This window comes from Marmota marmota, unplaced genomic scaffold (genome assembly GCF_001458135.2).
Source record: "Marmota marmota marmota unplaced genomic scaffold, marMar, whole genome shotgun sequence".
NCBI lineage: Eukaryota > Metazoa > Chordata > Mammalia > Rodentia > Sciuridae > Marmota > Marmota marmota.
The window spans coordinates 26,878,344-26,891,722 of record NW_026000026.1 but is presented as its reverse complement, the minus strand read 5'-3'; the positions used below and the strand labels follow the sequence as shown (position 1 = coordinate 26,891,722).

At 48.0% G+C, this 13,379-nt stretch overlaps 1 protein-coding gene across 3 annotated transcripts in view; it reads right to left on the bottom strand.

Annotated features, from left to right (window-relative positions):
• Positions 1 to 3,304: 3,304 nt before the first annotated feature.
• Psmf1 (proteasome inhibitor subunit 1) overlaps positions 3,305 to 13,379 on the bottom strand; it is a 34,197-nt gene continuing 24,122 nt past the window's right edge. For 2 of the 3 annotated variants that reach the window (XM_015482046.2, XM_048811149.1), the window contains exons 5-7: positions 7,632 to 7,685; positions 6,385 to 6,543; positions 3,305 to 5,882 (exon numbers count right to left, since the gene is read on the bottom strand). In XM_015482046.2, the coding sequence (XP_015337532.1) occupies positions 5,831 to 5,882; positions 6,385 to 6,543; positions 7,632 to 7,685 (265 nt within the window). In that variant the 3' untranslated portion in view covers positions 3,305 to 5,830. Of the gene's footprint in view, positions 5,883 to 6,384; positions 6,544 to 7,631; positions 7,686 to 11,443; positions 12,688 to 13,379 lie in introns of those variants that run through there. The other variant, XM_048811148.1, reaches the window with a different exon arrangement.

Sequence of the window (13,379 nt, the reverse complement as noted above, 5' to 3'; positions counted from 1 at the left end):
TGAGATGGGAAACCAGCACACTCTGGGCGCCTGATAAACACCCACTTCCTGCACGGGGCGTGGGGGGTCGCAGCTGTCTTCTCTTGAGCCCCATTTCGCCTATCCGTATAACCGCAGCAGCAGCTGACACCCACCGAGCACCCTGACACCTGCTAATAAGACACAATTGGTGGGACCCTGCACCAATTCTGCAGGAAGGGGCAATGATGCAGATTCTGCAGATGAGGGAGCTGCACATGGTCAAAGGGGGTTCTGGGAGTCACATCCTCACCTGCCTGATTCTGAGACCCCTATCTGGCCTTGAGCAATTATCAGACCTTTCCAAACCCTCATTTTCTGGACTAGAACATGGGAATATCTCATCATTATCATGATTGGAAGGTGTACTGCATGCTGGGTGCTGGAATATTTAAAGACATACTTGAAATGCATTGGTGTGACCCACAGGATAAGGGATGAATGGATACTGGGGTTACTTGCGTGCATTAATCATTACGTGCCATCAATCAAGAAGACTGAGTGACTCAAGTCTTTACATGTGATATCCAGAAGAAGGAAAAGAACAAAGTTTGTACCCTTGAGTTTCTTAAACTTTAGTGTGCATATGAATCACATGGAGGACTTGTTAAAATGCAGATCCTCATTCAGTTGAGTCTGGGGTGAGGCCCAAAATGCTAAACTTCTAACAAGTTCTCAGGAAATGTCGTCTCTGCTGCTGCTTAGTAGTAAGGATGTAGACAGTCTTCCGGTCCTAGTTCTCAAACTTGCATGATCCCATGAATCACAAGAGGATTTGTGGTTAAAAAAAAAAAAAAAAACAGATTTGAAGGCCCTCCTTTGGTGGTGTGGATGGGGACTCTGGATGTAAGTGTACTTAGAACAAAGGTCTCAGGAGATAGGCTTGGGCAAGCAAGGTTGTAGTCCCCATTTATGTCATGGCCTGTGCTGATGATCACAGGAGGTTGGCTCACCAGACATTTGTCCCGGTTTCATCTTCCAGAATGCAGAGGTGGGAAGAGAGAGCAGGGACATTTTCCTAGGATCCCTTGCTGTTAGGGTCTGAGAGGTGAAGTAGGTTCCAACAACCAGATGCATTCATTCAATTGAGACTTGAGCTTGGAACTGAGCTGAGTGGGGCTGAGGTGGTGGTAAGAAGGCTACCCACTTTCTGGTGCAGATGGAGGCGGTGGCTGTGTGGCTCTGGAGTTCCCACTCTTCAGATAAAGGCAATGATGATGTGATCCTGCTGCTTTCTGGCCCCAACCTTTGGGTTAAAAAGCTAAATTGCTTATGCAGCTGAAACCCAGGACCAGCACTTGAGCAGGACCCTCCTACTCCCTGTCCCTCTGAACCCCGTCACACTGTGATTCTCACGCACTCGCACTCGCCTTCCACGGCTCACCTGTAACAAAACCATCAAGACCAAACAAGACCCTGGCCACCCAGGGTCTTGTGGCCACCCAGGGTCTTGCTAGACTGCCATCAGCAGGTGTTTTCTAAGCACCTCCCACCAGCGCTGGCTGCTGCCAGAGGGTGCTCCTACTTCCTGTCGTTGCTGCTTCTGGCTCTGCAGTGTCTGTCTTCAGTCACCAGGACCTTGCCACCCTTCACTGCCCGCCCTTGCCTTCTGACCCTCTTCAGGGCCACGCCCAGTGTGAATGCCTTGTGGGATTCCAAGGGCAAACAAAGCTGGGGATGGGATCCTGCAGGCAAGTCTCTGCTCTGGAGCAAAAAAGTTAAAAGTGGCCTCTAGGCGTGCACCTCCGACTGACTCTGACGCAGAGAAGGCTGGGGGTACACATGGGGAATCCCTCCTCTCCTTGATCATGGGACCTGTCTTTATTGGAACTGCACCAAAGTGCGACAAGACCAGGGGAGAGAGTAGGAACTGCTCCAGATTCTAATTTCCGCCTGTGAAGAGAAGCATGGATCAAAGAAACTGTCATTAAGGACAACAGAAAGAGAGGCAGGAGGGAAGCTGGTTCCAGAGAGTGAGGCTGAGTGGGACTTCCTGCCCATTCCCTAATGCGCCACCAGTGCAGCCATCTGCGCTTTGAGCATAGTATACTGTTGGGGTTGAGGCCTTAATAAACTCATGACTTTCAGTGGAGAATGGCAGAGTCTCAGGCCCAAGCAGGCAACGACAAGGAGAAACAGGGCCAGCTCCAGGAACTCGGGAGGAGAGAGGCCAAGGAAGAGCAGGGCCATGGGCTGATGCAGCCTACAAACAGGATCAGTGGTGTGGCACTTGCACACCAAAGTGGATGATTTGGAACCAGACTTTTATTCTAGGGATCAACTATGAAATTTCAAGCAAAAGTGATGGTGTCAATCACTAGATCTGAAAAGGTCACAGGAACTTCCCTAGAGAAAGGACCTGTCCTATGTCATGTCCATCCTGGAACCATCCCCCAAAGTCAAATCCAACTCCTCTGTCTCACCAGCTATGGTCATCCCGCGTGGCTATTATCAAAGCCATGGTTTGCTCCCCAAAGGTGAGTGGCTCTGGGCCCTGCCTTGCTTGGGTTGGGTCAAAATGTTCTGTTTTAAAAAAACACAGAAGACAAACCATGAGATCCAACTTGACACCCATTAGGATGGCTACCAGCAGGTAGATGAAGAATAACAAGTACTGGCGAGGATACGGAGGAACTGGGACGGTCATTCATTCACGTTGGAAATGTGAAATGATGGGCTGCTGTGGAACACATCTGGCAATTCTCAAAAAGTTTAACACAGTGTTGCAGGTGGTCCAGAATGCCACCCCTGGGTATAGGCCCAAATGCACTGAGGACAGCTGCCTGCACAAAAACTGTACGCTAGCCTTAATAGCAGCATCATTCCTAATAGCCAAAAAGTAGAAGCAACCCAGCTGTCCATCTCCCGGCAGACAGAATGTGATATATCTTCACAATGATTATTCAGCCATAAACAGGAACAAAGTTCCGATACCTATCACGACACGAATAGGTCTTCAAACACTGTGCTACGTGAAAGAAGCCGGACACAAAAGGCCACATGTTGAGTGACTCTACTTATGAGAATTGTCCAGAAAAGGCAAGTCTTTAGAGACAGAAGATAAACTAGTGGTTGCCTGGTACTGGGAGGGAGGAAATGGGGGTGACTGCTAAAGTTTATGGGGCCTGGGGGGTGGTAATGGTGAAAATATTCAGGAATTAGATACGGCGATGATACGCACTGTGAATATACTATAGCCCACTGACCTTGGAAAGGGTAAACTTTGGGGGTATGTGAATTCTCAATAAAGTTGTTATTTAAAAAGTAAAAAATAAAGAGGAACAGGTTATTATTAATGGCTGATGTTTATTATTCAGGTTCCAATTTTGGAGGTTCTGTAAGATACACACTGAAACATTCCCATTTGCTCCGTGTGGGTTTCCCATGGTTAGGAAAAGAGTGGCCCAGAACAGAACAAGCCCAAAAGCTTGACTAGGAAGTTCCTCACGGTCCCGTTCACTCCCCCCACGTGACATCTAGGACACTGTCTGTGCTCCTTGTATCCTTGATACAAGGAGATCCACACTAAATGGCTAGTTCTGTAGATGAATCACTAAATTTTCTCTTTTTAGAAAACAGAATTATGTACATTATTAAAAAATGGCAAATTTGTTTTAAATTTACCTTTTCCTTGAATCAGGGCCCTAAGTTATCTACCTTCCTTGTGTCTGATGTTCCTTTAAATGCTTCTCTCAATAATTGCTTTTTTTTTTTTTTTTTTGGTATCAGGAATTGAACCCAGGAGCACTTAACCGCTGAGCCACATCCCCAGCCCTTTTTCCTATTTTATTTAGAGACAGGGCCTCACCGAGTTTAGAGCCTTGCTAAGTTGCTGAGGCTGGTATGAACTCACAATCCTCCTGCCTCAAGTCTCCCAAGCTGCTGTAAAGGCGTGTGCCACCACACCTGGAGCTGTTGTAGGGTTTTTTTGGGGGTTCCGGGGATTGAATTAGAGGCACTCGACCACTGAGCCACATCCCCAGCCCTATTTTGTATTTTATTTAGAGACAGCATCTCACTGAGTTGCTGGGGTTCCCTGCTCCTCCCAAAGTTTGAGGCCACATTTGGATGGAGCCCATTCTCCTATGCTCTTGTGATCCTCCTGCCTCAGCCTCCTGAGCCGCTGGGATTATTACATGTGCCACCATGCCTGGCGCTGTTGTAGTTTTATGAGCAAAGTGCTCCAAGCCCCTTGGTTGCAGGTATGGTCCAATTCCAAAACAAAAACGAACATTCCAGTCTGCCAACCCTAAGGAAGACTATGAGCAATGATGGTGGTTACATCTTTGCCTGATGCCTGGGTCTTTCCTCATAGCGGAGATGTTTTAAAGACTTCAAAGTGGTCAGCTCCCTGTCTCTGGGGTCTTTTATTATGTCAATGCGTATAGTGGGGCTTGCTGGAAATACCAGGGTACCTGCTCATGCAAGCCTGCCCCCCCAGGCCAGCCTCTACCTCGACCTGAGGCTGGCCCTCCTGCGCTGGTCAGTGGTTTACCCTATCCATTTTGGGGCTAAGCAGACAGACAGGGAATCTTAGGCCACAAAATCCAGCCTAGCTGACACCTCAGAAAAGCTACAGTGTCCAGCTGCTGTCTACAGGGGAATGACATGTCCTAATTTAGGGAAAGCGACCCAGGCATGTTGAAATACTGTCTGCACAAAGTGCACAGGGCCTTGACTTCGTGCCTCCGCCTGTGCTCTCTGGTGCTCTTCCCACCGCAGCACCGGCCTCAGCCCTGCACACGCCCGTCGGGCTCCAGCTTCAGAGGAGCTGGCGAACGGCAGAGGTCAGGAGGGCCAGACACAGGACATAGCACACAGCTTCCAGAGGCTGGGGCTCCCTGCTCCTCCCAAAGTTTGAGGCCACATTTGGATGGAGCCCATTCTCCTATGCTTTGTCTAGGTCCCCAGAGGGACAAATAACACCATTACAGATGCCACACAGACCTTGAGTTTTCACTCTTTTCCTCTGCCCAATCCTAGGGGTTGTGGCCACTCATGGAAAGAGACTCCAGAATATCGGAGAGCAGGAAAGGCACCTCCAATTTCACAGGTGGGGACAAAGCCCTAAAGAAGGGACTTCCTTCCGATCACTCAGTAAGTTATGGGGCAAAATGTGATTAAATTCTGTTTATTCCTCTGCTTATAGGCCACTGCTGTCCAGGCCCAGGCGATCCAGAGGGTTGGCCCAGAACAGGAATGGCCAGGAGATTTTGCTCTCATCACAATGATACAGTCTTTGCACAACGTGCCTGTCCTTGTGAGAGTCATCCTTGTGACCTATGGGAATTACAGTCACTCACTGCCATCCATGTAGCTAGATTCATCTCAGTAACGTCAGGAGCAACAGTGACATGAAAGGGGAGGTCGAGAAGAATGGGTTCAGATGGGAGGAGCTATTCAGTCCTATAGTCTCAGAGCCTAAATTCTCAAAACTGGAAGGAGCTATGCATTAATGTAGAAAGAAAAGTGGGACACTGGCAACACAGACTCTGTATTGACATTTGGTTCTCAATAATAACATCCAAAATGTGTTCTGTTCTTATAGCATCAGGTGGAGGGTGTATGTTGCCGGAGTCTCTCTCGTGGTGGGAGAGACACGCTGATTTCTCTTTGGGACCTATGTGCAGCCAGGTGGAGGGCTGCTGTACCTTGGCTCTGATAAGGGTCGGGGAGGCAATCCCAGCCAGCCTGCAAACACATGGGCAGAGTCCCTTGCCCCCAGCCCGCAAGAACACGGTTGCTGGTGGGGCCAGCGATGGCAGCTCCAGGAGAGTGGAGAGGAGGCTGGGATGTTACATTCTTGAGGCCTTCACAGGTACATGTCATCGAAGCCCGGCGGGGGGAGATGGTCTGGGTTCGGTCTGAAATGGAAAGAGGGGCTGGTGAGTTAGAGGGAGGGAGGGCCAAGGCCACACACCCCTCGCCTGCGTGCTCTCCAGAGAGGCTGGTGGCTATGGAGTTGAAGAGCGTGCACTTTACAGCCAGCAGCCTCCATTTCCATCCTGGCTCTCCTACGCTGGCTAAGTTAACCGAGCCCTGGGGTCTCAACTCTCACATCTATAGAGAGGACAGTACTCTCCACTGCCACAACGGCAGTGAGCTCCAGGCACATGTCGAACTGCACTACGTGTTAGTTCCTCCTGCACCCTGACAGCTCCCTGGAGAGAAGGGAGGCACAGAGGCACAAAGGGAAGGTAACTCCTGGAGGCTCCCGGAAGGCAGCGGGCAGGGCCTGGAGGAGAGCCCACACTCCTGGCAGCAGCAGCGGGGGTTGTGGCAATCCTGCTGGCGGCAATCCTGCAATGCTGAGCCCAGCTAAGCTGCCATGAGGTCGATTCTCAGCACACCTGAGCACATACTTACCCAGATGGGCTGGTCCCAATGGGCCCAAAGGGGTCAAAGCGAGCTCCTGGGGGCACAGCGCCTGGAGGAAGACGGTTTGGGAGGCCTGAAGATGGGTCAATAAGAGCTCTCGGGAAACCGGATCTCAGGGGATCCACAACCATGCCACCTCTCCGACACCTGAGGCAGAAAGGACGAAGGTAAGCAGCTGAGGAAGGGACCGCCCTTGGCACAGAGCCAGGAGGGCCAGAATGGACGAGGATGACTGGGAGGTCTACTCCAGGTGCCCCAGAAGGCCGTGCCAGTCAGAAGAAAGCAGGCAAAAGCAAGCCCACAAAGAGCACCTTTGCCCTGCGGAGGGGCTGGTGACAGTGCAGGAAGATGCGGAGGGCTCCCTACCCCTGCCTGTCTGTATCCCGGGGTCACCGTGATCGAAAATGGGAGAACTCGCCAGTTGGTGCACAGCTGTCTGCACAGGCTCTGGGAGGCACTCCCCAAGGTCTAGGGCTAACTGGAGCATTGAGACGATTCACCAAGCTGGGTTTCCCACCACATCCCTGAGAGCCACATGGCAATTTCTCACTGCCTGTGTGCTGCCCGAGTCCAGCTCCTGATGGCACCTGCCCTCGCGGAGTTCTGCAGACATGACCTCATGTGCTCAAATGAGGATGAATGAGCTGGTGCTCCTTAATCCTGCAGTCACATCTGAGTGGCACTGCAGAGTTCCATGATCTCCCTACTCTCCAGCAGCAGGATGACAAAGATGAAGGCACCTTTCTGTGAGGTTAAGAGCTAGTCTCAATCATGCAGAGGATGGAGCCTGGCTGGGGCGTGATAACTCTGCTGGGTGCAAGGCAACCCACACAGAATCTAACGGGGCCCAGAGACTTCCCTTCCGCATGGAGGTGCCGTCCCCGTAGCCCTGAGCACCTAAGGTTTGGGTCCCAACGGTGCTTAACCCAGATCTGAAAGACCCTGTGTAGCTGGCATCCAAGGGAAGGCTACTGTCCCCCACCAGGTGCAGGGGACAGAGGGAGGACAGAAGAGCTGCCTGCTGGGCTTGCCCCATCCTCTCAGGCACTCAGGCCCTGCTGCAGCCCTGGGTTGGAGAGCACCCTAAGTGGCAGTGCCTTCTCAGCTGCCTGGCAGCAACTGCCTCCTTCACCCCGAAGGAGAGACTGATGAAAAGTTCTAAGATTAGAAGATGAGCTGGGGCTCAAAGCCACAAGAGCAACTGACGCTGCTGCCACCTCCCGAGTGGTACTCACCCAAAAGGGTCTAGGTCTTCTCCCCCGACAGCAAATGGGCCCAGGGGATCACACCTGAAACAAACAAGGGACAATTAGCGCAAGTCCCAGATCAGCCAGGTGCCTGGGCTCCCAGGGGCCTGACCCTGATGCTTTTGGGTCTGCAAATGCATTCCTAGCCCCAGGGGACAGGGGCGACACCTGCATAAGACCACAAGACGAGATATTTCAAAGTGGTCCCTGGCACAGATTGACACCAACCATTATCACAAGACCACTATGTGCGAAGAGCTGAACAAAAGCCGGCAACATGGAGGATCCCAGTTCATTTTTTTTCCCCCCTTTTGCTATCCTGGGAATTGAACCCAAGGGTGCTTTACCATTGAACTACACCCCAAGCCTTTTGATTTTAAGACAGGGTCTCGGTAAGTTGCCCAATCTGGCCTTGAACTTGAGATATCCTCTTGCCCCAGCCTCCCAAATAATTGTGAAAAAGTGTGCACTGCCAAACCCAGCCAGGATCTTAGTTCTAGGTAAAGATATATTTTAACAGGGGCGACCTCCAGATACACTATTTTATCCACACCTTCTTCAAGTTTTTAAACTTTGTATAAAGAACCAAGAACTTTTACACCAGAAAAATATTGCTCAAAAACCAAACACTAAAATCACAAAGTTAAGACTGAAGAGCTTCCCAGGTAGAGAGAGAGGGCGGCACAGACCCAAGCCACACACTGTGTCTCAGCCTTCTCTCCATCACCGCCCTTGCGTGGAGCTTCAGTGCCCCGTGTGCTGCGGGCCTGCTCTGCGCCCTCCCCACAGGAGAAGCACAGCCTACAAACCTCTCCCCTCTTCCTTGGAGGAAGCAAGGTACTGACTTCCTCCTTCTCTGAGAGTGCGTGATGAAGTGGAGCAGAAATGAGGGGACACTTTCTTAGAGCAACCCCGCAGCACCTCTACCCACACACAAAATGGCATCCCTCTTTCACTGTCGTACATAGCTTCACATTCTTTGATACAATAATTTTACACCTAGGTGTCCCCCTTGAGGAAGGAATAAGCATTCACGTTAAAATGCATCCATGAAGACCTCCATCAGGGAAACTGGAATCGGCCTCCCTGGGGACCAGTTAGGTCCAGCACCGTCTATCCCTATATGCAGCCATGGAAACAAGAGAAACAATGTTCCCAGAATGCTTTAAAAATTATGTAGAAAATGCTCATGCTCGAGGCCCAAGTGTGGGGGGAGAGATCATCCAGAGCCCAGGGAACAACTGAGAAAAGTGCGTGGGGGCGGGGAGGGGACGACAGGTGTGAATAAAACTAGAGAGGAGCGTGCTGCAAGTGTGACCAGTGGCACTCGCTCTGGGGGTCAGGTTCTTCTTTATATCTCCCATAAAGGATATGAAGATGAATGTAATAAAGCAAAAAAGGTTTAGTATTTTAAAATGCGTGCTTTGGAGGCTGCTCAGAGCCCTGGTGAGCAACACAAACCTGACGCTCTGGGGCCAGTGGGTTCCTGCCAGAACTGGAAAGCTGGCCAACGGCAGCTGATCTAAGCTTACAGGTAAGAAGCCACTAACTAGAGAAGAAATCCAAAATGCTTCTCCAGTCAGCTCCACCCAGAGGGCTGGAGAGGATACGGAAGTCTGGGTGGAACAGGGCCAGGATTCCAAGGAAAGGAACCCTTCCTGACCCAGGTTACTACCCCCCAGCCAGGGCTCATGGAGCCGGAAGTCATGGTTTCTGGTGGCCTCCAACATCATGGGCCTCTCTGAGGACAGGCCAGGTGGTGCCTGTGGGCAGCAAGCATCTTATCTAGCTCCACAAAGTGCCCCCTATAGGGCAGCGGACACAGGGCTCTGGGTGGTTGTTAAAATGCCTGGGGAAAGAGTCTGACTGTTCCTGAAATAGGAAGCCATTTTCATTTTTCTCTGACCACAGAGAATGAAAAACGCAGAAACAGAACAAGGAAGGCTGGAGGGGCAGCCACGAGGCCCACTGCAGCCATCTGCGCACTCAAAATTGTCACAGCATATTCTGTTCACAACAGTCTCACTGCAACACACGCACACTTCTGGGAACTCACGGTGCGTGTGCTTAGAACCCATTGGAAATAAATGGCACCCAGGATCCCTCTTCCTCTCCACAGCTCTTTTGGCCAAATCATGGTCCTAGGTGTGCTGATTGAGACTCTAGGGATTTAAGTTTTTTCTCTCTCTCTTTTTTTTTTTTTGTTTTTTGTATATGGTCCTTGAGCTCAATCCCTGGCTCCACCATCCGGAAATCAACTGAAGGACGGAGGAAACTAGCCACTGAGGAATGGCGAGGTCCTCTGGGGCAGGATGTCCTGGCTACCAAAGCGGCCCCTCTCCTCAGGGAGTGGGTGGGGGGTGATCTGGAAGACACAGGATTCCCTCCCAAGGAGCAGCCCTTTTATATCAAAAGAATAAGCCTCCCTTGGGCATGAAAGTTCAGCTGAAAGGACTAAGGACTGGGAGCAAGAAGTATGTTCTGGACTTTGGGTTTGGCCAGCAGAAGCCTGTCACAAAACCTCTGTATTTTAAAATACAAAATCTAGCAGTGCACAGAGGCCGCCATGACAGTGAGCCTCGGTTTCTGGTTGGCGGGAAAGGCCTACGAGGATGGGCTAACAGCGGTCCTGCTATTTACTGTGAGCTTGTGTTAGATCCTGTGTCATTAGTTTTTTAAAATTTAGTTTCTGAAAGATGGATTGTTCAGATTCAGTTTTCTGAATAGGTAATGCATTCCCCAGTTTCAAAATTCATGAATAAAAAAGGATACAAAGGTTCATCATTTTGGGTCAGATGTTTTGAAATTCATAATTTTTCCCTGTATTTTGGAAAGGTCAGATGGGAATACCAACATATTTTGTTTATTACTTCTAAGAAGGGCCCTGTAACCAATATGCTAATATTTGTCCAAAATGAATGAATGAATATTCACATTTAAGTGGGATTACTGGAGATATAAAGAATTTCATCCACTTCAGGTTAGGTTTTGCCATCGGTAAGGGTTTTTTTTTTAATATTTATTTTTTAGTTTTTTAGGTGGACACAATATCTTTATTTTATATTATATGGTACTGAAAATTGAACTCAGTGCCTCATGCATGCTAGGTGAGCGCTCTACCACTGAGCCACAACCCCAACCCCATCAGTAAGTTTTGATACCAAGCAAAATAAACTTTTTTGATTTCAAAATTGTGAACAAGAGATTATGGATCTGTAATAACTAAAATTCTCCCTCTTACTCTTGTCCCCCAGCCCACCCAGACAATACCAGTTTCTTATATGTTCTTCCAAAGATACTCTGCATCTCTGCAAATATGCATCTCTGCTACTTTTGAAACAAACCAATGTGCCGAGTTCCCCGTACACACAGTCCCGTCCTCACTGCAGCCCTGACTGAACCTAGTTATTTTTCGTATTTTATACATGAAGCTCAGAGGGGCCAGGTTTCCTGCACAAGGCCACAGATACTAGTAAATGGCAGATAGGATTCACCCTTGAACTGCCCACCTCAAAAGCCCAAAATCTTTTAATGGGGTGTGTTGAGACTAGTTACCCTTCATGTAATTATTATTATGTTCAGATTTAGATTTAGCATTTTATTATTGGTTTTCCAATCGTTCCCTTTATATTCCCATTTCCTCTTTCTTGTAATTACTTCATTTTGTTTTTGACTATTTCTTTTTTTAAATTTTGTTTTAGTTGTAGATGGACACAATATCTTTATTTTGTTTACTTTTATGTGTGCTGAGGATCAAACCCAGGGCCTCACACATGCTAGGCGAGCACTCACCCACTGAGCCCCAGCCCCAGCCCCTTGTCTATTTCTTTTTTTTGTGCAGTTCTTTTTTTTAGTGGTTTCTCAGAAAGATTTCAATATACATAACTTTTCACAGTATACTTAAAAATAACATCTTACCATTTCAAGTGGAATGCAGAAACTTCACCAGTGCACACGTCCTCCATTTGCCATCTCTATCTCACCGTTGTCATATACTATATTACTCTGAAAACCCTATCCCAGAATATCATTAATGTTTGCTTTCAACTATAAAACACACCTTAGAGAGCTCAAGAGAACATTCTATTATATCACCCAGTTATTTTCCGTTTCTATTGCTCTGGCTTTATTTCTGACGGCCTGTTTCCATCCAGTGCCATTTCTTTCTGTCTGAAGAGTTTCCCTTTACAATTCTTTTTGTTCTCATTTTCATTTCATTGAGACAATCTTAATATCCTTCAGAAATGAAGGCAAACTAGTCACAATGGATATCGAATTCTGGATTAACAATTCGCTTTTTCTCAACACTGTAAGAATATTGTTTTACTTTTTGTAATCTCCATGGTTTATGATAAGAAATTAATAATCAAATTCTTATTTCCTGTGAGTAATATACTGGTTTTCTCTAGTTGCGTTCAAGGTATTTGCCTTTACTTTTCCGAAGTCTGTGACATGTGACATCCTAGGCATGGACTTCTTCAGCTTTATCCTACTTATAATTTGCCAAGCTTTTAAGATCATTGGTTGATTTCCTTTGCTAAGCGGAGGTTGTCAGCCACGATTTTCTTTATGTATTTCTCTCTGCTGCACTCTTTTTGTGCTCCTTCTAGGACTCTAATGGCCCTAATGTGAGACCTTTTATAATCGTCTCACAGGTTTTCCCAGACTTTTAAAAAGTTTTCTCTGTTGTTCAGTTTTTAGTTTTTACCGCTCTATCTTTAAATTAATAGACTCAAGTCAAATCGATTCATCCAATAATGGAGTAATTTTGTAGTATTTTTCAGTCCTAAAATGCCCACTTCATTCTTCTTTATATCTTCTATTTGCCTTTGTCTTCCTATCCATCATTCATTTCAAGACTATGTACCTTCCCGTCTTGTAGTATTTTTATAATAGCTGCTTTAAAGTCTTTGTCAAATAATTCTAACATGTGTATGCATCTTGGTATTGGCATCTGTTGACCGTCTTTTTGTGAGCTGAAATTTTCTTAGTTTTTTTACGCCCAGTAATTTTGGACTTTATCCCAGACATGGTGAACATTTTGCTATGAAAGGAAGGGAGAATCTTGGTATTTTTATTTTAGCAGGCAATTAACCCAGTTGCATTTGGGCCCCAGCTTCTGGTTTCAACGTCAGTTCTGTTTTTAAAGCCTTTGTGGTACTACTAAGATCTGTGCCATGTATGTGCTATCGGGGGGTCAGTCGGGGACCTGGACGGTGGGCTCTCCTGAGGCTCTAGCCTGGAAGTGTTTGACACACTGTTTCAGGAGCAGATCCGCTTATGGACAGTTTGCAAGGAAGGCCAGGAGTTCGTTCTGACCGCTTTCCTCTCTGTTGTCTTTTGGTACTTTTCCAAGGGGATTTTTAAAATTTTTCAATGTGAATAATACAAAGTCCCCTTCCTTGACAGAACCCCCAGTGGCTTCCCACTGCCCCTGACCTTGGCCCCAAGGCTCTATGTAACTGGCCTGCGCCAACACCACTGTGGCACCTCCTCCCTCCACCCAATGGTGTACTGGGCTCCAGCCACTTGGACTTTCTCTTCCTTTGTTGAAAAACTAAAGCCATGATCATCATCTCTTCTGAAAGTGCTGACACACATGTCAGGAGGAGGAAACACTAAGGCTGAATCCGGCTCTAATGCTCACGAGCTGCATTGCTTTGGGCAAGCTGATCAACCTCTTGTGCTCAGTTTTCTTTTCTAGGAAATGAGGATAAGGATAGCAGCTGCCTCCCT